Source organism: Mustela erminea, chromosome 1 (assembly GCF_009829155.1).
Source record: "Mustela erminea isolate mMusErm1 chromosome 1, mMusErm1.Pri, whole genome shotgun sequence".
NCBI classification, from domain to species: domain Eukaryota; kingdom Metazoa; phylum Chordata; class Mammalia; order Carnivora; family Mustelidae; genus Mustela; species Mustela erminea.
Genome location: NC_045614.1, coordinates 125,633,059 through 125,659,818, shown reverse-complemented (window position 1 = coordinate 125,659,818; position 26,760 = coordinate 125,633,059). Strand labels below are relative to the sequence as shown.

At 44.2% G+C, this 26,760-nt stretch overlaps 1 protein-coding gene across 8 annotated transcripts in view; it reads right to left on the bottom strand.

Moving 5' to 3' along the window:
* Nucleotides 1-26,760, bottom strand: part of TNIK (TRAF2 and NCK interacting kinase) — a 377,677-nt gene that overhangs the window by 92,298 nt on the left and 258,619 nt on the right. For all 8 annotated transcript variants that reach the window (XM_032341356.1, XM_032341372.1, XM_032341359.1 and 5 more), the window contains exons 7-10: nucleotides 25,377-25,507; nucleotides 14,018-14,072; nucleotides 11,993-12,071; nucleotides 3,581-3,756 (exon numbers count right to left, since the gene is read on the bottom strand). In XM_032341356.1, the coding sequence (XP_032197247.1) occupies nucleotides 3,581-3,756; nucleotides 11,993-12,071; nucleotides 14,018-14,072; nucleotides 25,377-25,507 (441 nt within the window). The remainder of the gene's footprint in view (nucleotides 1-3,580; nucleotides 3,757-11,992; nucleotides 12,072-14,017; nucleotides 14,073-25,376; nucleotides 25,508-26,760) is intronic.

The following is a 26,760-nucleotide window of genomic DNA, read 5'->3' as shown; positions in this document are numbered from 1 at the left end:
TTGGTGGCCCTATTCCAGGCAGATGGCAGCTGAAAGTGGTGGGAAAGGGCATTGTAAGCAATATAACCAGGTGAGTAGGCTGACGATAGCACAGGCCATGACATGTTCACAGTGAGTTGTGAATGGCTAGATGTCTGGCCATGAGAAAAGCTGATGGAATGAGTAAGCCCAGCATGTCTGATATGACTTCCTGATCCTTATATATACCTTGCTGAGGTCTTTTCTGTGGGCATTGGGGAATTTTGGAGGAGCTTTTAATTTTAAGCAAGGGAGGGTGTCACATTCCTATCAACCTTTCATAGTTGTGGGTTAGTAATTACAGCTTTAAAGGCATTGGTGCAGCCCTAAAAAGGAACTAAAATTGCAATTTGGTTGTGTTACCACCAGGCGGCAGCACCAATGATAAGAACTAAACACTGCCTTCCCTCCTCTGCACCCCGTTAAGGGATAGTGAAAAGGAGCCCAAAGCACATTGACTTCAAGTATATTTTTCAAAATCACAAGTTAGCTTCAAGTGTTTAAATATGCGTGAGGTTTTAGGGCCTCTTATTTTTTGAGTATTATTTCACCAAAATGTAAAAGACCTTCATAAAGTGTTTCGATATTCCACATTGAGAGTTGACTATTCCAAACTTTTCTGAATCAATAGAGAATTTGAAGGAAAATGCAGAAATTTTATCTAGCAAAGGAAATCCTAGCAAGGGAAAGAAGCATGCAATTAATCCAAATATTTCTACTCTCCCGGGTAAAACCTTCATTTGTCAGCCTCTTCAATTGTAATAGTTCACCAGAATTCAGTCTTATTGTTTTTATATTATTGGCATAAATTTGAATATATCCACATATCTTAAGGAAAAAATAATATCAGGTTAAAAAAATCATAAATCAATTCTCATTTAAATTGTTTGATTGTACCAAAAGCTGGTCTTAGAGCTACTAAGAGAGAGAGAAAGTATTAGAGGAAATAAATTAAGTCATTAGATAAAACTGAGCAAATGGAATGAGACCTCAATCGACTGACACTCTTTCTGGGGAGCAGACAAAAAAGAAGGCTTCTGATGGCTCTAAACCTAAACAGAATTAGGTCCCTCACATTACCAGGGCACTTCTGAGTTCATCTCCTACCGAGAATCTTACTCTTCTACTCTGCAGAGAAGGAACACATTAAAAATAGTCCATTGTCATAGAAAGGGGAGTTCTGAGTCACATTCTAGCATCTGTGCCCCCTAAATGCAAAAACAACCCAAGGCACAAGCTTTACCCATACTACTCACAGGTCAAAGGGAAAGAGGTCATGAGTCCTCAGAAATTACTCTGAATTGTGCTGAAAAATTATAGGTCAATAAAGAACTGTTTATATAAGAATAGCTAATATTTATTGAGTATGTGTGTATGCCAGACATTGTATTAAACATTTTAATGCCTTCTCTCATTTAATCTACGACACTGCCAGGCGATACTGATGACTATCATATCCCCTCTCTTATTTTAAAGTTGAGAAAACTGGGATGAAGTTCACGTAACTATTCGGGGGTAGAGCTAGAATGTGAACTCAGAATTTGAATCTGGGAGCAACAGGCCCAAGGAAAGAGAAGCTTCCCTTTTAGAGAATAGAGAAGTCAGCCTTTTAATGGTGGCGTGTTTGATGAAAAATCGGTCCTGGAACTTTTTTTTTTTTTTGAGAGGTGGGAGGAGCAGGGGCAGAGGGAGAGGGAGAGAGAGAGTCTCAAGCATGCTCTCACCCTCAGTCAAGCAGACCCCACCCTCAGCACTCAGCATGGAGCCCGACCCAGGGCTCGATCTAATGACGCTGAGATCATGACCTGAACTGAAATCAAGAGTCAGGCACTTAACCGACCATGCCCTCCAGGCGCCCCAGTGCTGGAATATTTTGATCTTGATTTACCTATTTCTCTCAACCCTGGTTCTTCCTGGCTCCTCCAGTTCCCTTTCCAGCAACTTCTAACAGACACTCATCCCTCTTCACCCACGACGAACTGGAGGTGGGGCTCCTTTATTTTCATGTTTTCTTTTGTTTGGGATTTTTATGTATGTATTTATTTTTCAGGGCTGTAAAAATTTTACATTCCATCAAAATAGCCAATGAAGCTTCATTTTCTACTTAGTACTTGAAGGAAAAAATATTTTGGTCCCCAAACATTGAACAGTGTTATTATTATTATTTTTAATTAAAGTCTAGTTGACATACACTATTTTAGTAGTTCAGGTGATGGGCCTCCTTTTTGGCGTAACCTCATGATCTCCTGAGCTGAACCTGATCGCGTATTTCCCTGAGTTCCTGAGGCTGGCCTGGCAGCCAGGAAGAAACTCTTCCCTTGAACCTTCACTGAGGGTTTCTCCTCCTGTTTGGCCCCCCGCTGCCCTCACGTCTGCCCAGTCTTGCCTCACACTGCTCACCGCCCACCCCACACACCTGCTCCCACCTCGCCACGTTACAGACAGCAACAGCAGATGCAAAGAAGGGGAATTCAAACAAAAGGAGAGTGCCCTCCACCCTCCAGTACTCCATCTGGCTTAGAAAGGACAGAGAACGGAGTCCAGGACAGAAGTGAGAAAAAGCACATGGCCAAGTGCCTCACGCCCTGGGTGCCTGGCCTTCCCTTTTCCCCTCCACTCCGCACATGCTCCGGGCTCATCTCACCAGCCCTATAATGTCTCCTCAGTGTCACCCCTCCTTCCCCCTTCCCTGCTGCTCCTCCTGCCTCCACACAGGGAGGAAGCACCCTGTCTGTCATCTGGATCTTTCCCTTTCCTCCCCATAGCTCAACCTTCCATACTTCCTACCCACCAACTCTCAACTTTAAAATGAGTATAACCTGCCCCAGACCATGTGCTTTCTCCATAGTCAGGTTACTAGACAAGGAGGTCTGAGTCTCTATTCAAACAACCAAGATACAGTCCCAGGGCTCCAAGTTTGCCTCATGTTCTTTCCACCGACACACTGAGGAGACAGTGGTACAACAGCAAGAGCCATAAGAGAGAAGAGTTTTGACTCTATAAAATAAAGAAGTACATTAGATGATGTTCTAGCTCAAGGTCCCATGAATGTTCTCTATACCAAGTCTGGCAACCCTGTGACTCTAAGAAAATTCGTTCTGACTTTTTTTTTCCCTTTTCGTTCTGATTTCTGAAATAAATTTGAAATAAGCCTCAGAGCACAAAAACGTATATGATGAAGACCGCCGGTATAGAAAAATGTCAACTAAGTGTTTTTCTTTTAGGTAGTCTTCTGTAGATTTTTAGTTTTTACAACATGAATATTCGTTTGAACTAAGAAAATCACTTGTCATACTAAACCACTTCATAGTATTACTCAACATGACTTTTTGTCAGGGCCTGGAAAAGGGAATATTCCTTACAGTTCCGCCCTCTCATGAAGATTCCACTTTACAGTCTCACTCCACTGATGCCTACAGGCTGTGAGTCCAGAGGCAGCCCCTCACACGAAAGAATAACGCAGGCCTATCTGAAACCCCCACGGCCACCTCCAAATATACCGAGAGCCCATGGCCTGCTCCCTCTTTTGTTTCCTTTGCTGAGATACAAATGTGCTTCTAACCTTTCTCTCCTCGCTTCTTCTTTGTTCTGTCGATATGGTCCTTGAGTTGAATGCGGACCTGTCGTTCGTTAGGTTGGTCTCGTATAAATGGATGCTTCATCAATTGTTCTGTTGCTGGTCGCTGGCTGTGATTCTTTACCAAGCAGCTCTCAATAAACGACTGGAATTTTTTTGACCTGCCACACGAAAGAGAGGAATCCACAGATAAAAGACAATCCAAAGAGAAAAGCAAACTTCCATTTTCTAAAACACGACCATGAAAAGAAGAAGAAAATAGGTTCCATTAGCCAACACAGGGATCAACCAATCACGGAGTAGGTCTAGAACTTTATTAGGCAAAATGGGGTTCAAAGCCACTGTCACCAACAGCACACAGTTCAGGCAATGTATGGGAGTTACACGCATGAGAGCATTTTTTGCACAGTTTATGTGTAATATCACCCATGAGACCAAAAGGAATCGGAGAAGAGAAAAACCTTGGCGAGACTCATATCTGGAAGGTATGTTGTAACAAGGGAGCCTGACCTGGGCTTTAAAGAAGGAAGAGGGAATCACTCTGGGAAGACAGTTCAGGGAGGCAGGAAAGGGTGAAAAACGAAGGCTGGGGTTGAGCACACTACACATCGGGAGACACTGAGGTAAGCTGTCTAGATGAGGCAGAAAATGCAAGCCGGAGGAGAGCAAAATCAAGGTTGGGTAGGTAAGGAAGAGTACATTTTATAGAAATGAGAAAGACTCTTACTTGGTAAAGTGAACTTGGTTAAGCAAATTTTCTAACCGGTGATTTCAAAATTACTTTTGCACTTTGCTCTCTAATTAATAAGAACAGGGTGTATGTGTATGTTTTTTTTTTTATCAACCTAAGGACTTGGAAGTTTAGGGACTAAGTTCATACCAGAAGTGCACTTATCTCTCTCTAGAAAGGCACTATTTCCTCAAAGATAAACCCTGTGCCAGAGAGGCCCAGGGCAGGGGAGAGCTGGTGAGAGACACCACGGCAGTGAGCAGGGGAGGAAGTCCACACCGTGGTAGAAACAACAGTGGACTTTAGCTATGATTCATGAGTTGGGCACGCATGTTCTTGTTAAGAGTTCCAAGAAATTGTCCAGCATCATAAATAATTACTTCACGACTATATAGCATGCCTTTCTGGTGTGTTCCACTGGCAGCTTGGCATATCACCCTCAGAGGCCTTAAGGGAACTCGGGTGGCCCTCTCTGCTGCCCCGCTCTGCTCAGAGCAAGAGGGAATCCATTTGGTGCTCTCCGTCGCCCTCCTGTGGAGTGCTGTGGAGTAACAGGAGCGGATCCCAGGAGCCTGCTTGCCTGGGCTGGCCGGCAGGCACTCCGCACAGACTGCAGGCTTGAAAGCTGTCCTTGTCACGCAGAACACAACGATGGGCATGTTATTTAAAATTCAAATACAAGAGGCCACTCACAGATGCACCACTCTCCCCTTCGGCCCAGGTCAAAGCAGTTTCTCATCTTATTCCGTGATTTTAAAGGACTGAATTATTCCTATTTTTATCCTCCCCAAATTTCTAAGTTTAAGCTTTTAAATTATTTAACATAGAAGTAGATGCACCCAGCTATGCTTGGGGTCACTGTGGCTGCCCTGTGGACTGTGAAAAACAGTTGTAACAGGGTGGACACTGTAGACACCTTCTTGTGTGTCCTTCAAGGCCCCCGGCTTCCTCCACACTGGCAGTCTCCAGTGTCCCACGAGCCTGAGTCATCTCTAGCCAGAGCACCCCTCCTGCCCCCAGACGCTTGATGAACGAATGAATGCCCCCATGGTTATCAGATGTGAGTTCCGGACAAGTGTGCGAAATGGCTACTTTCCAATCTGTGCTTGTGAGGCACAGGAAGAGAGGTTTGGAGAGGACACAGTGTTGAATACGCTTTCTTTTTCAGGCCCATCAGCCAAATCTGTGGAGGCACAAATGTGACACCCTCTAAGGAGAGACTGTGGGAAAGAAGCCTCATGGACTAATGGGCTGGCCTGAGGAATAACCTGAAGAGAACAAGGTTAACCCGCATGAGGAAACAGACAAATTCCACACGGCGCTTTTCTAGGTAGAAAAATCAGTATTGAGAACATAAAAACAAAAACAAATTAAGACAGGGAACTGTTAAATATTCAGGAGAAATGCAAATGAAGGCTTTTTTTTTTCCTGCTTGCAACTAGAAGGAAGTGCTTTCTTTTTATAAAGTGCTCAACTATTAATTAGAAGGTGCTAAATAAAAGAAATCACACCCAATTTAAACATGAGACCCAGGTTTGAAAAACTGTACATTCCATTCCCCAATACCGACGCCTAAAACAAGGCAGTGGCATCTCTAGGAGGAGGGTGTGTTCAGACTTCAGCAGAACGAACTGCGGTACAGAGCCCTTCTTCCGCCACCTCTTCCGGTGGGAAGGGACCTTCAGAGATCTTCAAGAGAATAACTCTGCGTCCAAAGGTTGGGCCAAGATGTGCAGGACCACAAAGCTCATGTCTTCTCATATCTCATGTCTTCTCATGTCTCATGTCTTCTTAAAATGGTATCGTTTGAAGAGAAAATAATCCTTCCTTAAAACCAGTCTTCAAAGAAAGATTCATTGGCTCTTAGTTAAGTTAGTGTGACCAAAGAATCAATATGCTTAATTACACTTTTAATTAAAAGTAAAAACCCTTCCCCTCAGTTGCACACCACTTGACTATTTCCCAATTGGTCTAATAGGTTTAAAGTACATTTCTATAATTTTATTGTTTGCATCTCTGCTGCTGGGAATTTAGCTCTGTCTCTTTAAAAAAAAAAAAAAAAATGCCCAAGATTAATCATACTGATTCCCCCAGGACTGGCCTGGAGACAGAGAAGTTCATGTTTGGTGCTTACAGTGGGAAGTCCCGGATCTAAAACCAGCCTCACCAAACACTTTATCTTCCTGGAGTTTCTTGGCTTTTATATTTAATTGTGTTCGAGGAATTAAACATGCCTGAAAGATTATCACATTAATCATTATAACCAGTTTGTCTAAAAGTTTTCGGTAACCTGGGACTCCCTAAATGTAGTTTGAGTTTTCGAATTTGCATTTGCCCAGAACGACCCTTCTCCTCTACATTGGGCTCTATCACTTAACTGTGTGACTTCGGGCAGATTATTTAACTTCTCTGTGCCTCAGTTTCCCTGGTTGCTGATGGTGATATTGTTAGGATTTCTCTCAAAAGTCTGCTGTGATGATTCAGTGAATGAACACATGTGAAATACTTAGCACTGAGCCAGTTACATCATAACCTGTACTTATGTTTGCTGTTGTTGCGACTACTACCATCGCTGTGTTCACAAGGTCCCGGCAAGTCTGATCATCACCAGGCTTAAACAATGGGAATCTCTCTGCCTTTAGGGCTGGAGGTAGAAATTTGAAGTTCAACCTCTGTGGAACCGAATAGTGTAGTGTTCTTAAAGGGAATTATTTCATATATATTTGGGTTAGATATGCTAGAGGAACAGTCAACGGGACCATTATCTCCAAGGAGACCACACAAAAAAGGTTAATTTAAAAAATCCGTGCAGCAATTTTTGTTTTGATTTTAACAAAGTCCAAAGTCACATTACTACTAGAAAATTCAGTTAATTTGAAGTATTTTCTGATATTTGCTTTCTACTATTATTATTTCATTTAGAACACACACATACACACACACACACACACACACACACACACACAAATAACTTTGTCATTTCTTAAAAAACAAAAGTGTCTGGGGCGCTTGGGTGACGACACAGTCAGTTGAGTGTTGGGCTCTCCATTTCAGCTCAAGTCGTAACCTCAGGGTTGTGAGATGGAGCCCCACGTCAGGCTCCATACTCAACGAGGAGTCTGCTAGAGATTCTCTGTCTGTCACCCCGTCCCTCTGCACCCCCTACCCGTGCTGCTGCTCTCTCTTAAAAATAAATAAGTAAATCTTTAAAAAAACACAACAAAGAACAGTGCCTGACAACCTACCAAGAATCAGAACTGGTGTCTCATAAAATAGTAGGAGGGACTATAAGCTTTGGAGTGAAATCAGAAGGCAAGGATTCTAGGTTGGATCTAGCAATGAGGAGCCTGGGAGCCTGGCTAAGCCAGTTCACCTCACCAAGCCTCTGGTCTTCATCTGGAGAACAAGTGTGCTGGGCCAAGGAACCTCATGTCTCTTTCCAATGACAGGCACTTAAGATTTTTCTTTTTTTTTTAGAGATGTATTTATTCATTGTATTTATTTATTTAATTTTAAAATTTAAATTCAATTAATTAATATATAAGATATTATTCGTTTCAGAGGTAGAGGTCAGTGATTCATCAGACTTGTATTAATGCCCAGAAGCAGTTACGATTTTTCTAATGATCTTCGTCAAGCACTTCTTTGCCCGTGTAGAATCGTCATATTGAAAGAGCATGGGGAAAGAAACAGACCAACCCTCTTTTACGGGAATGAAGTTATCCCTGAGTTTCTCCAGAAACTCCTGTGGGAAACTGTACCATTGGGTAGGGCAGGGAGCGAGGGTGAGCATGGTGGGAAGAGAAAGGAGAGGAATTGTGTTGAAGGAGATGGTTGGCCCATGTGGGTGGAGTCAGGCCATGTGTAGAGAAGGAGGAGGAAATGGGAGTCCCAGCTCACCGCTCATTTGCCCGTGGTGACATGGAGACAGGGGCTGAGAGCATCCTTGGCCTCTAATTCGGCTGAGGTTAAAATCCTCTCAGAGACCTAATTACCGAATGGCTGGGCCACCTGGGCATTGACGGGAGCCCTGACCACATGACTTGCTCGGCACTGAGGCCTCTCCTCATCTTGCTGATGGGGGGAAGAAAGGGCCAGGTTCTGGTGAGTGGGTACTTCCCCCAACGCCCCCTGCCAACAAGGAAGGGGCAAAGAGCAGTGCTCCTGCCCTTCTTTTCCTAATATTAAAGCACAGGAAAATAATGTTCAACTAAGGGATCAGTATCCCATTCTCTATCAGTCAAAACCTTGAACTTAAGAGACTGGATGATCCAATAGAGAGAACAAGGGTGACAAACCTGGGAAACTAACAGACTGTACAGACCTGTGCAAGGAACATAACCCACCCAAGCCTCCGTCTTAGAGCTGCAGAACTGAGGACTCAGAGCACCTGGCTGGGGGTTGTGGTTAAAATCATATATTTATATATAGATGTATACATATATATAAATATAATATATATATAAAATACATATATATATGTATTAAACACACACACACACACACACAGAGAAATTACTGAGTCTACAACACACATATGCCTTATATGTCCTGTATGTTGTAGGTAGTTGGAAATGACCCTCAACTTAATGCTTATTGTAAAGAGTTCATGGCCCATCTCTACCACAATGGTGCCCCCTTTGGCGGTGCTTTGATACACACCCTGAGAATAGTGTACTTCCTCTATCATTCATCAGCCAGAAAATACACGGAAAGAACATTTTGGAGTTTTGGAGTTTTTGGAGTTTTGGAGTTTTGTTTCTCTTGATGGGCGGGGAGAGGGATCCTCTCCCTTAAAAAATGAAAGAAAACAGCTAAAATATTTCACTTCCTCCCAAACACTAGGGCATATTAAAGCAAACCCTAACTTATTTTAAATCGCTTTGGACCTAGTTATTCAAGAAAGTACTCTGCAGCGCTTACATATTTTCACTTTAAAAAGTTGAATTCCACTGGGGCGCCTGGGTGGTTCAGTTGGTTAAGCATCTGCCTTCAACTCAGGTCATGACCCCAGGGTCCTGGGATCCAGCTCCACATTGGGCTCCCTGCTCAATGGGGAGCCTGCCTCTCCTTCTCCTGCTCCCCCTGTCTCTTTCTCTCCATCAAATAAATTAAAAAAAAAAAAAATCTAAAAAAAAAAAAAAAAGTAGAATTCTATTGTGGAGAATTGGGAGCCACATCCTGTTTCCTATGGCCCGGGGCAGGGACTGCAAGGATTGGGGTGGGGGGTGCGGCGGAGTGGATGGGCTGCATGGCCATCTTATAAAGGCCAGGTTCTGAGTGAGAAAGAGTCTTTCACCAGGGCTTCTGTTTTCCCACTCACTCTCTCAAACAGCCAAGTCATTTCCCCTCTGTCTGGCAGTGCGGCACTCCCACTCCTCACTGGCTCTCCTTTGGAGTCAGGGAGGCTGGGTGAGATGGAGGCCTGACCTCCTCACTGTCCCTGGACTGATCCAGCTCCTGGCAACACCACCAGAATTATTTCCTGTTGTCTAAGGTTAGAAGGAGAAAAGTCAGCCTGTATTTTCCTTATTCTCAAACAAGGTCAATGCAGAGTTGCACTTTTTGGGAGCGGGATCCATGAAAACCCCAAACTGCAGTGCAGGGGCTGTTCATCTACTTTGCTAAGGGAACAGAGAGGTCATGCAAAGGACAGTGCAGACCCAGGATAAGAGGAAAACAGGACAAGCACAGTGACCAACAGACTCCAGCTTCAGAGCTGGGGAGAGGTAGCAATGGGCAGAAGGGCCACCTGGTACCCTAAAAGAAGCAGGAGCCACTCAGCCGGGCAGTAATGCCTCATCTTTGCACAAAAGGCCTGAAATCTGAATGTGGTGCTCAGTCCCCAGATTCCTAAAAGTTGGTAATTAATACCAATGTTCCCGAGACACGGCGTGTGGCCACAATGTGCTGACCAAACGTAACACACGTGTGGATGGCAGTTTGTCCTCTGCGGGCTGAACCCCGGAAACATCTGTCCAGCAGGGAGCAGGGAGCGGGAAGGGAGGGCGGGCACAGGGTAAGTACAGCCCACTATATACAGTGTGTATATGGGGGGCAGAGAGGCTTGGCACGAAAAACAAGCAGAAAGCTAGCAGAGGGCTTTGGTGCTTCCTAGGAAGGAACCGAGACAAATTCTTTCCGAGGGAGCCTGTTCTGGGGAGAAGGGAAGAAGCAGGGTGTCCAGGCCTTGCTGGTCATGTGCCGTACAGGTGCCCAATGGAAGGCTGTTGCTGGGGAGAGAATGACTGGCTCACACAGTGACCCTCCAGAGGGAGGAGGAGCAGGGTTGCTCCCCCTCCCTCGTTTCCAATAGCAACCCTCAAGCTCTTCCTCCGCCGGCCTTGGCAACTCGGGGCTGCCAGTCCCCTCTGGCTGGTTCCCTCTCTTCCCTGTGTCGTGTGCCTTTCTCTTGTCTCACCGGGGTTGCTATGTCACTACCAGGTGACTCTTTGATTTAGACTGCTCTCTGTGTAGCGGAGGGTGAGGTTGTGGGTGGGAAGGGGAGAAACATAACGGTCCCAGTCCCAGTCCAGGGTGATCGTGAAGTGATCGTGAGTATGAAAAGGGGCAGAAAGGTCTTGAGCCTTCATTCTCTAACAGCCCAGAATATGCCTCTAGAAAAAGACAGGGGATCCTAAGTGGCCCAGGAATTGGCCCCAGGCCAGGGCAATCAGAGATTCAAGAATGTATTGGGAGGTATCAGGATACACCATATACACAGGGGGAAGAAAGGAGCCATGAATTTTTGTTACGCAGTGATAAGGTACAAAGACACTGATATACATACACACAAAAGTGCAACTTCTGGTGTAACCTATAGAACTGTATTTCCCAAACTCGAGTCAGTCGCATATTACCAACACAATTTTTTTGTTTGCTTGTTTGTCTTTTAAGTAGGCTCCACACCCAGCCTGAAAGCCAACAGAGGGCTTGAACTCACGACCCTGAGATCAAAACCTGAGCTGAGATCAAGAGTCAGAGGCTTAGCCAACTGAGCCACCCAGGAGCCCCTCTACCAACACAACTTTTAACCGGACTCTTCCATCATCCATCCTAGTTCCACTTGGTATTTTTCTTTAAATTAGGTCAATTTCTTATGCGAATAACTTTATTAAATGGGAAGTTGGTATCACTGCCCCAAATAAGAAGCCAGTATCATGTGTCATAAAGGGAAAGTGATAATAAAAACAAATGTTACAAATAATTATGCACAGACCAGTGAAATCATCCCTCATGTTACCAGGTGTGTGTATGTACTGAACGGAATTACCATGTTAAGGAGTAGAAGAAAAGCCAGCCAACCTGGCCAGCTGACTCTTGGAACTCTCACCCTCTCTGATGAGATGTCTTGAGCTGTCAGGCAAGCTATTTCTTAGGAGGCTGATAAATCCAAGAGCTTTCATGTTATTACTTGGGTTCCACGACTCACTTTAGCTACTAGCTCCTTACCTTGATGGTGTGGTGATCAAGACTTGCGGCGCAAATAGTAGGTACTTAATACCTGCTTTAAGATGAGTGATAACCCCCAGAAAGTCACCCCTCAGGTCTTGGTATATGTTGGTCTCATCATGCAGCTGGACCTAAGGATCTGAGCTCATCCAAGAGAGCATCGCAGGAAGACCCTGCCTTAGGATTGGCAAAGCGCCCAAGAAGACCAGACTCACCACTTCTTCGACTTCAGGCGAGGCGCTGGGTTCCGGGGGATGAGGAAGAGGGCTCTCATGGGATGCATGTCGCAGAGAGCTGCAAGAGACCAAAGCAAGGGCCAGCTCAGGTTAGGATGCCAAACCCAGTCCGAATGCCTCTGAGGCCACACAGGCCCAGTGAGCAAAGTCAGAAGACTGCCAAGCTTCTATGTGCTGAGCATTCAACAGAGCGGATGTCGAATCACAGAAGTCTCATAAAATTTGCATATCAACTGTCCACTGTTAACATTTCTACTTCTATTTCATATGTAAGAAAACCAAGTTAAAGGGTCAAAGTCTTTGCTTTGCTATAAATAACCATCTCAGATTCAGAGTGAACAGTATCAGGGTAACGACCACAATGGAAATGGTAGGTTATTCTTAATTTGTAAAAGTCTAAGTCATAAAATGAAAGCTAGATGGGCCATTTCTTACACACTGAAGGTTCATACACATGCAGTGCTATCCGCATAAATTTTTTAGAGTCTAAAGCACTAGACCAGAACACCTTTCTCTCTGTATTTCCAAATATCCTCATGGCTTTTCAGGTTTCATGACAGGCTTGTTTCTGGGTTTTATTCATTTGTTTGTTTGTTTGTTTGCTCACTGGCCCGAGGAAGAACAGAGAGATGGAGGCAAAGAGGCTCTGGTAGAAGAGTTATTAAGATATCTCAACCTGTAAACATGGCATTATGGTTTAGAGAGAAAGCACTCACGCATTCTTATTTTAATCAAAATATTTCACTAGTTTACTTCTCAAAACTCTGGGGCTATCTTTTCCTTTTTGTCCAGAGTAAGAATATAGTCTCCTTAAAAACTAAAGGATTGTGGGAGTAGACATTTATTTTTAGCCCCCTCTACTACTCATCAAGAATGATAATATGAGAATAATATTTTGGACTGCAATATATGATTTTTCTGATTCATAAATGCCTATTAGCATTGCGAATGAAGGGAATTTTGTCAACAGACACTCCAAATCAATCACGCTGCAGATGAATTCTACCAACTCTAAAGCGAGAAATACAAAGCCTAGGATAATGGGAAGATAAACAGCCCTATGAGCAGAATGACCTGCCAGGCAAAGAAGAGTCAGGTCCTCTGGAAAGCAGAGGCCAAGGCAGCACTAACCACGTGAGAAGATAGTTCCAGGGAGAATTCCTGCCTGAAAGCCAGTGGGGAGGGGGCCTGGTCGGCTGGCACACCTGTCGCATTGCTCTGCAAGTCTGATCGGAGTGAAAGCGAGAGGTGGACAAGGCAGATGAAGTGTGTGCTAGACCGAGGAAAGGAAGCGGTGGACCTGAGGGGTGAGAGTTTGTGTCTTCGAGAAAAAGGCCTGCCTTCTATCCCTGCCACGCTAGGACACTGGCTGTGGGGTGGAGCGGGGCCCCGGGGGCCGCACCAGCAGCTGGACCCTGGGTGAGCCGGCTTCCTGCAGGGAAGTCCCCGGAGCCTGAGGTCACCGGCAGCACGTGGCTGCTGGAGGCCCTCCGCAGCACCGACACGCCAGAGGGCAAGGCCTTTCCGACGGATGGTCCCGGACGGTCCCCAACGGCCCGAGGCTCGACCACTCGGCCTCACACCTAAAGATCCATACAGCAGTATCATGCGAGGAGGGAGAGCCACGAAGTAAAAGGGTTTGCGTAATCGCGCGCTGGGAACCGGCTCTGATTCGTGCTGCGCTGGAGCTCCCGGGCTTTGCGGGTTGGCCCCAGCTCTGCTCCGAGCAAAGAGCAGATCAAGAATCAAGGACGCGCGGGATCCGTCAAACAACCCACATTCCCGGAGTGCCTTTTCCCTTTCCTTCTTTCCCCTCTGGACACAAGATCCTCGCGCGGCTCTGAAACGAACGGATTCCTGGCGGCGCTAAGACGACTTCGCCAGCTCCAACCCACACCCGGCTCGGCGTAGCGGAAGGAAAGCCTCGCGGGCACCTGGCCGGGAAGGCGCAGGGTCCGCGGACAGCAGCCTCGTGACAGATCGCACCCGGACGAGGGTACTTACGGGGAGCACCTTCTGCCATCTCGATAGCGGTGATTCCCAACGACCACAGGTCACTCTGAAAGAGACGAAGGCACACACATCACAAATGCAGGAGACGGAGAGGAAGCTGCTTCAGCTGCTAAGGGCTCCAGAACTCCCTGCAGGAAAGCCAGTCCTCTATGGACCCGTTTCATCCAGGAAGCTTAAAAGTGGCCTTTTTTTTTTTTTTTTTTTTTTTTTTTTTTACTTTTTGTGGGTAGCATCTTTCACGGTATGATCTGATACACCGCGGATTTTCAGTAAATATATGAAAAATAAATATGAAGTTTTAGAAATGAATTGACCACCAAAATTTATCTGTGGATCGAACCATATGAAACTGGTATGATTTGGCTGTTTTTTTTTTTAAACACCTTTATTCAGGTATAATTATCATAGAATTAACTGCTTCTATTTCAAGTGTATCATTTGGCAAGTCTGGAGACGTCTGCCCCTGGGAAACCATCAAACAATCAGCACTAAATATACCCAGCACCCCCAAAACGTTGTACTTGCTCCTTCGAAATCTCCCCTCCTGCCCTTGCTGTCCCCTGACCCAGTTCCTGCTCTGAGGCAACCGCTGATCTGCTTTCTGTCACTGTGGGCTAGTTTGCAGCTTCTGAAGTTTTGCAGACATTCAATCATTCCATTTCTCTCTAGAATGTAATGGACAGTGTGTGGGAGTACTTCGTTCCCTTTTACTGCCGACTGCTCTTCCATCCCGTGGCTCTCCCTACTACATTTGTTTATCCATTGTGGATGGACATTTGGAGTGTTTCCAGTCTGAGCTACGCCAAATAAAGCAGCTACAGAGGTTCACGTACAAGTCTTTGTATGGACATAGGCTTTTATTTCTTTAATGTAAACACCTAGGAGTAGAATGGCTGAATCATATAGTAGATGTGTACTTAGTGGATTGTCTCTGACCTACGAAGACAGCAATTTCAGACGGTTTAGCCAAATGAGATGAGGACAGGGAAACTGTTGGGTGGCGCCGTTCACTGATAATCTCCAGTGCCCAGGACAGAGCCAGGCGCGTGCTTGATATGTTTGTTGAGTGAATGAACAATATCTTCGATCTTGTAAGTAGGCAATATGCAAAACAGAGAGCCTGTACCCTTAAGTTCTTTCTTATGGTAAGACTGACTTTTACATTCTTGTCAGAATTTTCTAGACTGTGCCATTACCCACTCCTGTACAATCCGAGTCTGCAACAGCATGCTTCTCCCCCTCTCTGCGTCTATGGCTCAAGATGTTGTCCCTAGGGATTGTCCCTAGGGATTGCACAAGAGGGAGCAAATCAAAAAAGGGGGAAACCAGATAAGGAAGCTTGCTGCTTCAATGCCCCTGCACACTTGGTAAGATCATACAATGTGAAATTTGGTTCAATGGCCTACAATCCTGATGAAGAATCTCACCCTCCTTTCATTTTCAATATACCCTGCATTTTGTATGTCATTCTGAATTCTCTCCTCTAACCTCTCGCAGATGACAGAGATCAAAGTTAAGATTCCTTGTTCTTCCCATCAAACAAATTTCAAGGCCACAAGAAAGGAGATATATCTAGAAAAGGGACTATGAAATCCATGCTGAGCCATTAACCAGAACTAAACTTCTGAGCACCCCGTGAGTGACACCCAGCCCTGTTCAGCATCGGGACTGAGACCCACACATGCCCACAGGGGGCTTTCTGGCGGGGGTGGGGTGTAGCCTCTTGCCTGAAGTGTCATCTACTTTAGAGTAGGTGTCTGGGACACACACTAACCCTCTACAAGGACTAAGGGGAGATTCCTTTAATTCATGAGCCTATAAATCAGTTCACATGTTACATGTTCTCAGTTTGACTTGGGATAATAACACACCTGCATGATATCACTGTTCTTAGACCTAAGTCACCTCTCTGCTTAGAACACAACTCAAGAAGGCAACTCTTGTTCTTTTTCTTTGTTACATTTCAAGATGTATTTAAAGTTGTCATCACACATGCACACGCACACACACACACACATACACACATGTTTGCACAGCCCAGCAAGTGACTGAGGTTTCCTGGGGGCTCCTGGCCTTGCTTAGGGAGGCCCCGCTGCAGCTAATGGGGAAAGCCCAAGCCCATGCGCATAGTAGATGCGCTAACTCAGGAGCAGTAACTGGTAAAGCAGAGAACACAATGCTCTCCTACCTGGGGCTTTAGGGTTGATCAACATAGATAATCATTTGACAACATGACAGAAACACCAAGTCAGGGGTGCCTGGGTGGCTTAGTCGGTTGAGCATCTGCCTTCAGCTCAGGTTGTAATCCTGGGGTCCTGAAATCAAGCCCTACATCGGGCTCCTTGCTCAGCAGGGGGTCTGCTTCTCCTTCTCTCTCTAACCCTCTTCCCCACTTGTTCATTCTCTCTCTCTCAAAAAAAAAAAAAAATTTTTTTAAGGAAAAAAAACACTGAGTCACTCATGGTGCAGGAGGTATTAAACAGGAAACACAGCAGGAATAGACTGGAGATGGTAGGCTGTGCTATTTTGATAGGATTTCAATATCTCTAGCACTTGGTGGTTCTATCACTTTCCCTCTATCTCCAGAGATCAAGTGTTTCTCTCATGTGCGATGAGGTACAAATTCAGAGGTGGTGGCCAGGCTCTCTGTCCCAAAGGGCCACAGGAGGGTCAAATTTAAGTGGCCTTCAACTCCTGGAAGTTTGAGTGGGTCTGAAAGCCAACTGAAGGCCAACACTTCGAAATGAGAGGGCTCGGGAGAGAAGAGCTCCAGGCCAATCCTCAGATGGGGAAAAATCATGCAGAAAACCCAGGCAAACATCTGGCGCTGAGTCCTTGCTCCAGCTCTCGCCTCTGCTTGCAGACCCTAACTGTGTGCTGGCTGACATCCTCCTCTCCGTGGAGCCTTTGCTCAAATGCCATGTTCTCGGTGGAGACCCCCGACTGTCTCCTCGGGCCCTGCCAGACCTCATCCCATTTCCCACTTCTGTGCCCCAGAGAACGAATCACCCTCTCACATCTGTGTAATTTACTCATTCCTAATCTATACCGTGTTACGTTTACTGTTTGTGTCCCGGGCCCCAGAGCACACAGACTGGATATAACACAAGGTCCATGAGGGCAGGGATCTTTGTTTTGTTGCCTAGTTTATACCAAGTACCCAGAGCAGCACCCAGCACACAGTAGGCACTTAAGAAATAATTGTTGGAGGAAGGAACAAATGAAAGACGCAAGAGGGAAAGGGGCCCAACCTGTGTTCTAAGACTGTTGGACTCCTCGCAGGGCATCTCCCTCCTTCTATTTCACAGACAAGGGGAAAGGAGGTACCCAAGACCACAGAGCAACTCAGCACCGGCTTTGGAGCAGAGCCAGGTCTCCTGTCCCCCAGGTCACTTCTCTTTTAACTGTCATCACGACATAAAAGCCCGAGTACTCATCTAATAAGTGAAACTTATGAGGGGCCTATAAAAGAATTGTTCCAAATTCCTACTTCATTTACGGGTAATGAAGGTGCTGGAGACTCAACAAAGGTGCTGAGATCCAGAAAGGCACCTGAAAAACCAGTGCTAGGAAACTGGCTTCAATTTCCCAGAGGCAGCATGAATAGTCTTCGAAGTCAGATGGACCTGCGTTCAAATCCAGGTTCCTAACTACCCGCAGAACACGGCTCAGAGCTTAGCTTGCTCAGTGTACAACAGAGCTACTGGGACATGCATGCACACGGGTCTGCTGCCTGGCACAGTCTCGGGCCCACAGTAGAGCTCAAGCATATGAATTTCCTTCTTCTCCACTGTTAGGTAAGCTGTCTGTGCTTGCCCAATACATTCTTCTAGGAGTCACCTCTCTCCGGTTGTGGCAGACCTTGTTTGTTGGCTAACCCCACAAGCATTTTTCGGTCCCCATTTCCCTTGCTGCCTCCAATTCAGAGCGTAGGAAAGCTAAGCTTGTTTTTCCAGACTCCCCTGCAGCGAAGGAGGATAGGTAAGGATGAGAAGTAGTTCTGGCCAATAAGACACAGGTGGACATCCTCTGGGAGCTTTGGGGAAAGCTTTTGTTTTTCTTGATATGAGTGACAAACCCAGTGGATGCCTTGACAACTCTTTCCCACTTCTTAGTGCCTTGAATAAAAACATGATATCTAGAGTTACAGCATCGATTTGCAACCATGAGACAGTAAGTCAACAAATTAATTATAACAGGGCAGAATGGTAGGAGCCTGGGTTTTGAGTATATCCATGAGCTACTACACCAACCCTGGACGGCCTGCCTCTAGACTTCTGATGATGTAAAGAAACTTAAGAACAGCCAAAAGCCTTCCCTAGTGATAATATGTAGACAGCAATAATTTGAGGGGAAAAATTCTGACAGTAGAAAAATGGAGAGGTCCCAGTTGTTAGGTGATCTTGGTTTACCCCCAAAGGAAGCAGCAGAAGTCAGGGAAGAGAGAGGTTTCTCTTATTCAGGACACATCACCTCAGATCCCCTCTTAGGCAGCTTCCCCCCTAAGTCCCAAAATAATCCCTTAGGAGGGTGTGACTCTCCCAAGTCCTATGCAACCTCTGTCTCATGACCAGGCCAGAAATTGCTTCTTCTTTAAGCCCTTGTTTGATATCATCACTAGGAATAAATAAATAAATAAATAAGTGTGTGTGTGTGTGTGTGTGTGTGTGTGTGTGTGTGTGTGTATTATATATTATATAAAATACACACACACACACACACACACACACACATTTCCCCCCTTGGGGTTCTCTTCCTTTCCAAAAGGCACATTTATATTCCTGGCCATATATACCCAGAGCCTCTTGTAAGCTACGCTTAGCTGCCCATGCTAGACAGCAATAAACGTCCTTGACGGGACTTGTTTTAAGCCTTTGGATACATTAGCAAGTCCCAAAGACACTTCAGAACTTAAATACGGGAGAAAATGTTCCAATTACAACTGGCAAGACAGATCACAGGAGACGAGAAAGGGAAGAGGGGGGAACAAGATGGGGAGAGAGTCGGGGAGAGATAAGTTTCCTTTGTGGCCATGGTGTGACTCGTTTTGGCAGGAGCTGGGTAATTCATTATTCCAAGGCGCTGTGCGGCCTGGCCTGTGGCATGATTAATAGCCCAGTCCTGTGTGCGTTACGAATGGAACAGAGACAAATTCTAGTGCCTCTTGAGAAGGCTGGGGCGAGCACGCAGCTTCCGGCCGGTGTGGGGTGGGGGTGGTCAGCGGGCAGGCAGGAAACTTGAACACAGCCAAAGAGCACCCCTTTTGGGGCTCGGCTGCCCAACCCATGAAGAAAAGGACACTTGCAGATGGGTCAACCAATTATACAAGGAAAGAGAGGGTTACGGGGACACAGTAAAGAGCCCCTGCCCCTTTCCCCTCCCCCATCCCGTGCATGAAGAGGCAGAAAGAGCTCCTGCTAGACAGACAGACAGACTTAGATTTGACTCTCAGCTCTGACAACTAGCTTGCAAGCCACTTAACTCCTCAGAACCCATTTCTTGACCTAGAATGGGAAGAGAACACCTGTCTTGCAGAGTTAATACCAGAACTCAATAAGGTGATATTTATATATACATACACATATATATGTATATGTATATATAAATGTGTATGTGTGTATATATATATATACATATATATATGTGTATGTGTGTATATATATATATACATATATATATGTGTGTGTGTATGTATACATACACACACACACATATATATATAAATACACAGTGCTTAACACAATGCAATGCAAATAGTGGAGACTGCACAAACACTGGCATTGTTATCACTGACCGGCAGTGCAGCCAGCCCACCAGGGTCAGGGATGGTGGCAGTGAGCTCTGTCATGTCACTGCTCTCAGGGAAGTCACTGAGATGATGCAGGCATCTTACAGGAAGCAGAAGGAAAGGGCATATCCCACCTCCTCCGGCCTTGTGGGCTCCCTTTCCTGGAAGAGCCTTGTGGAAAGCCAGATGGACAGGTAGAAAAGGGGTTCACTGAGTTCTAGTGCCATTATCCCAAAGCAGAGGATAGCAAGGTAGTCTAGACCCGACAGACAACAGCGTAATAACTGGCACGACCAGGACAGTGGACTTGACCAAGTCTCATGGACCAGAAAACAGTCTTCTGTTGTGATGTATTGTTATTCTCTCTGTGGCAATGCTCCAGTTGGAAAAACGGAATTGTATTTATTGCGTGTGAGCCCTAAGGGAAGCTCCTTCGCCTAGGGGTAGAAGTTATGGAGAAGCAGGTTCTGACTCAAAATAAGCAGACAAGTAAAGGTGTGTCAGACAAATATGAGGTTTGACTCATATGATGTGGCTGGCTTTTTTCGGTTAAAAAAAAAAAATGACCCCAAATAGTAGTACCTTCCTATGACACACAAGCACAAATATCAACTATAATAGGTCGAGGAGCTCCAAGTGTTAGGCACCAAATTCATTCCTCTGTAGATGTGAGCTCACTTTATTCTTTTTTTTTTTTTAAAGATTTTATTTATTTATTTGACAGACAGAGATCACAAGTAGGCAGAGAGGCAGGCAGAGAGAGAGGAGGAAGCAGGCTCCCCGCAGAGCAGAGAGCCCGATGTGGGGCTTGATCCCAGGATTCTGAGATCATGACCTGAGCCGAAGGCAGCGGCTTAACCCACTGAGCCACCCAGGTGCCCCGAGCTCACTTTATTCTAATGCAACCTTGTGATCTACGATCTATTCTTCCCATTTCATGGAGACTCAGAAGGTTTCAATAGCTTCCCTAGGTTAACAGACAGGAGGCAATGTCTACATTGTAAACCAGTCCTGTCTGACTTCAAAAGCTTCACTCTGATTCACTAGGCCTTACACTTATATATTCTACATTCTATGTAAAGAGCCAAGGGGTTGGGTCACTCGAGATCACTGAGGATGTTCAGGAACAGGGAGCAATTTAAATAATTCCATTTCCCACATAAAACAAACTGAGGGCAAGAATCTTCAGGGCCTCATTCATCACATTTGTTACCTGACCCAAGGGGAAATGTTAGAATAGCTTTATTACTTCCAGCTGGGGACATGCAGGTGGGGACGGGGGGTCCTGCTGTGTCTCAACGAGGACTTCTAGACAGGTGGATAGGAGCGTGGAGCCATAGGAACGCATTTCATAGGAACGTCAGCTTCTTACGGGTGATAACAACATGTATCTCTATCATCCTTCCCTCCTTCCGAATAAGGCGGGGAGTTGTTTGACTCTCAGCAGTACACTGAGGCCGGGCCTCACTTGGGAATGTAAACCTCATTCTGCAATCTGAGTACTGTCCTCTCGCATCACACCCTGCGTGAATCTTGGTGACGCCCCACGAGTTGCGATTTCTCCTTTCAGCCTGCCTGATTAAAGCCCGTTATCTGTAACATGGGAGCCTGCAAGCTCGCTCCACAGCCCCAGTACAACATTCACCTGAGCCTGGAGGAGACACCCAGGGCTGCCAATGATCCCCGGCACCTGTGTGCAAAGTCCCGTAAGCAGACTTGAGGTGACTAACATACAACATCAGTGCAGGTTGGGCCAGAGGATGGGGCGGGAGTTGGGGAGTGAGGGCGGGCTATGCTGTTTCACCGGATTTTTCTATACTAATTTAACATAAAAGCAAGGTCGGTTTATTGGGGGGGGGGGTGCAGAACAAAAAAAAATACATAAAATAAAATATATAAAAAATATATATAAAATAAAAATGTTAAGCTCTCCATTCCCACGTCATATATCCATGGGGTAGGGACTAGTAAGACTAGATGTTGTGTGCTCTATACACCGTGAGCTGCTCTTAGCGTTTAACACTCTATCTTGCGATCTGTCCAGCTTCAGCACGCACGCTGCCCCATTGCTAAAATGGCTGCATGGTATTCCACTGGCCAGATGCTCTTGGCTTCACTCCAACAGTTCCCTATTGCTGAGAATTTGGCTGCAGAGAACTTTCATTAGTGTGAGTAGTTCTGTTAAAGCAATAGATCCACAGGACGATAAAACCCTTGACAACTCCCATCCAACTGAACTGAAATTCAAATTTCAAAAATAACAATTTAAACAGCTTAGGAATTCTGAACGGCTTTCTTAATTTTAAATCTTTGAATGCTTGTTATTAAATGAGAAAGCTCTCATTATTGCCCCACACACTTACCGGGGAAATGAAACCTTTCCTTTTGCCTGAAGTGTTTTGACAGAATTTCTGAAAACAAGAAAGGAAGGGCCTCTAGGGGAAAGTGAACACACCAGGCGTATGAGATTCTGGTGTTCCTCCTTAGGGGTTATTTCCAATCAGTTACTTACCATGCCTGGTAGGTATCAGACAAAACCAGATTGCACCGAAAAGCATGAGCTCTTCAGATGATCTTCCTACAGAGGCCTTTCTTTTATTGAATTATGGTAGTCTCTAGAAAAATCTATACCAGTCTTTGAAGATATCTTAAATAGTAGATATCTCAAGGTACTCATATAGTAGCTGATAATCAATGACTAATAAATCGAATAATAAAATTATATTCTTCTCTTACATTGGTCTGTATTTTTAAGGAAGGGCTTTTGTGAAATCTAACAAAACCTGGTGGCTTTCAAGTCATCTTTTATTGCAAACATACCCTCTAGGTAAGATCTACAGCACATGAGAGCCCAAAGTGTTGACACACGTTTCTGAGGTTGGGAGATAATGCTGGGTCAAATGAACCAGGGAGGCATGGTACCAAACACCTGCACTTGGACGGGGCTGCAAATGAACTTTATGTGTCAGAAACTGCATGGACAGATGCAGCTTGGCTCATTCTTTACATGTGGTGGGCGTTTAATAAATAGGTGCTGAGTGAATGAAGAAACGGTTTTGAAAGGCAACATATTGTCAAGTTTTCTCCTGGTGACAGACCACATTCCTAAGAATGGTGAACAGAAAAAAGGATAAAATCTGGTGCCAAGAAAGAAGTAGAAAGATTATATTTCCAGAATCACTGCCTCTCTGGTTCACTGTAAAGGTGTGAGGCGGTTGAAGTAAATCTTCCTATCTGCCCGGTTTTCCTAATTCACCCTTTTGTTCTGCCCATTCTTGTACCCATGACAATGACTGGTGAGGCTCATATTCTTGCCATGGCTTCTTCCGCCTCTCATACCACCTGCACTTATGACAATCCTAATAAAGTAATTCTCACTAAGGTGTAAATGACTAATATAGTGAAACTGTTCTTTCATCAAGATTCCTTATTTTTTTAATAAAGGACACTGAAATTAATCATCAATTTATTAATGTCTTAGGATACTTCTATAGTCACATGGACCTTCCAGTACCTCTGAACTTACCCTGTGCTGCACAATCCCCCCGTGTTTACTCAGACACCAGGCTTTGTCCATACCTAGAATAATGCATTGGCTCCAAATTCTTTCACTAATCCCAAACTATTTTCCTTAGCCTTAATCCGAGGAAAGGGGATCATATCAGTATACTTCTAAGCTTTGGCTTCGCCAAAAAGAAGTTGTTTTCTACTTTATTGAAAATGACGAGGTCACAGTGACTGAAAAGAAGTCCCACATAAAGTACAACCACTCAGAATAGTTAGAAGGCTAAACCAAGGGTAAAAGTTTGAAACACCCTGATTCTCTATGGTATGTTATAAAGCAGTGAAAAATACCCGTGTCCCAGAAGCAAACTAGTTAGCGCTTGTTAAGTATAACTATTGTTTGGAGAATTACTTATAGTCAATTAGGATACACATATCTGGTCTGGGACATATATTTTCTAGTGGTTCCTCTGAAGGGATCTGCAAATTAAATTATTTAAATGTGCTTATCATTAGCAGTTGAAATAAATGACATTTATTTTGGCGACATTAATTTTTAACTTGGCAGCTGTTTTCAGACAGATTGTTGTCAGGTTATTACAGTGACTAACTTTGAGAGGAAAAAGACATTTACAGGAGATTATTTTGGTTTTAGACTTTCAGCTTGTATTTCTCCAAAGAGGCAAATAATTTTGTCAATGCCCTGAGATACTGGGTCCTGAAGACATTGCAATGTTTGCATCTTTGTGACCTGATTTCAATAATAACTCCACATGTGGAGAACTAAAAATGTTCTTTAAAAAAGAAATTCTTCAAATATACTGTTCGGAAGCTGTTTTGTGGGTAAGTTGATTTATATAGGAGTACATCATAGAGGAGCGGGGTAATATATTGGTAATCTTCTGAAAACAGAGTTGGAAGATGCGTGTTCAAGACCCAACTCTGAGAAGCCCAGTAACTTTGTGTGTACTTGCAAGGGCCTCTGGCCTCAGTTTCCCATCTGCAAGAGGAAGGCATATGGAGGTGACCACAAAAATACTTTGGTGAAAAGTCCATGCATCTGTGAAGCCAGCGTGGATAGTGTTAGATCTGGCCTAAGGTTGTGCTGTGGTCTATACAAAAACCACAGCGTATCTCTTCATCTATTGCACTGAAAACCCACAGTTCCTACATCCCATTTGCCTCCAATTTTAATGTCTCAACTTTCAGCCATGATTCATGACTATAATGTCACCTGACATTGCAGCCATGAGTGGGATAGTAACCCCAAACTATGTTTGATTACTGGCTAGTAAAATGGAAAAGGGGGGGGCTTCCTGGAGAAGGGAACAACTGTCACCCTCTACTTAAACACTGCCTTGAATTTATTAGCAAATTGCCACTTTATGATACAAAATAACAAGCCTCAAATCAAATTTCAATGAAACAGCATGATAGTCTACAAAAATAACATGAGGTAGCTACCAACATCCCGTTTTGTTCGCTCTCATTAAAAAGAAACTTCAATAGTTAAACTTTGAGCAATGGAGAAATGAGGAAGTCTATTTTTAATCAGAAAAAGATGACCCAAGACAACAAATTGGCTTTCTTTATAAATAAAAATCTCTCTGAATATATATAATATATATATGCATATCTGTATAATTTTTTTGCTAAAAATGTAAACTATAATCAAAATAAAAATTTGTTACCTATTCTTAAGTTTTTATTAAAATGTCAGTAAGTTAACATACAGTGTAATATTAGTCTCAGGTGTACAATGCAGTGATTCAACACTTTCATAAGAAAACTATTTTCTAATAAGAAAAAAGAGTAAGTTCAAGAGAATCTAGAAAATGGTCTCAACATTTTTTACAAAGAGGCAATCAGATAAAACAGGTGAATTCATGGAAAAGATTCTCACTTGAGCGTCTTATCATTTTAAATTCGAATAATGCTTTTCAGTTCTCCCTTTGGATTACTTAATCATAGGCCCAAAGGCACGTGAGAATTCTCCCACTGCGAGACTCAGGATGAGACATGAGGCACAGTTTTGAAACAATGAAGAGGAAGTCATACCTTGAAATCATATGTGGCGTCTGGGTTTTCGTCGCAGGCAATGACTTCTGGTGCCATCCAGTAAGGGGTCCCGATGAAGGTATTTCTCCTGCCCACTGTTCGATCAAGCTGGGCACTGACACCAAAGTCCACTATTTAAGAGAAGATAAATGAATAAAGTCTTGGATGATTATATGGCGAATAAAATAAATGTGCCTTTTTTTTTTAACTGCAGCAAAATAAGCATACCACAAAATTCACAATTTTAGTTATTTTTACGGTTATAGTTCTGTGTCATTAAATATGTTCACATTGTTGCACAACCATCACCACAGTGCAACTCCAGAACATTCTCATCTTCCCAAACTGAAACTCTGTTTCATTTCAACAATAACCCCCCACTCTCCCCCTCCCCATTCTACTTTCTGTCTCTATAAATCTGGAATATTACAGATACCTCATATAAGTGGAGTCATACAGTATTTGCCTTTGTGTGACCAGCTTATTTCAATTAGCGTAATATCCTCAAGGGTTGTCCATGTTGGAACATGGGCCAGCATTTCCTAACTTTTTAAGGTTCAGGAATATTCCATCATATGTACATGCCATGTTGTGTCTATCCACTCATCTGTGGATGGCCGACTTGGGTTGCTTCTTCCCTTTAACTATTGTGAGTGTCTATTTTTAAAATGCATGTATAATGACTAAAGTATACCAATAAGGAAAGCCCAAAATATTGTATTTGGTTAAACCAAGGGCCCGTAGGGGCCAAATACAGGTGTTAAATCAAAGGCCAGCTTGTTTGCCATCGAAGAGAATACTTGGGGGATACAAAGAAAGTGGTTAAGAGCCAAGTTTCTGGAGTCAGATTGCTTAAGTTTGCATCCCATTTCTGCCATATACTAGTGATCTGAGCTGAGGCTAGCAGATCAAGATTTTAGCTTCAGTTTCCAAATTTGTAAAACGAGGGTGATGATATTGACACAGAGTTGCTGTAATATAAAGGGGTGTGTCCAGGACCCAACAGAGTATTCTCTCAACAAGTGACGGTTAATCAGTGATGAGCGAAGCTTCTGAGGATAGATTATTTAGGCAGTCCATACGAACACACGTACATGCACACACAGACACGCACACACACGCCTTCCCTAAGGAATGTGTGTTTTTGTTTTAAGAGGGAATATTCATGAGATGAAAGTTTGGCCCCAAATGCTGAGAAAAAAATGGAAGTTATATATTTTAACAAAAAGACAAGAACAAATGTTTGGGATATAAACATGGGATGTATTTCAATCTCTTTGAAAATAAACAATCATATGGCCAATAACTCCTTTCTAGATGACAAACTGAGTATCTTAGGGATAGCTGTCACTTCGTGCTCTTACTTAGAGATACCAAGCAGGTG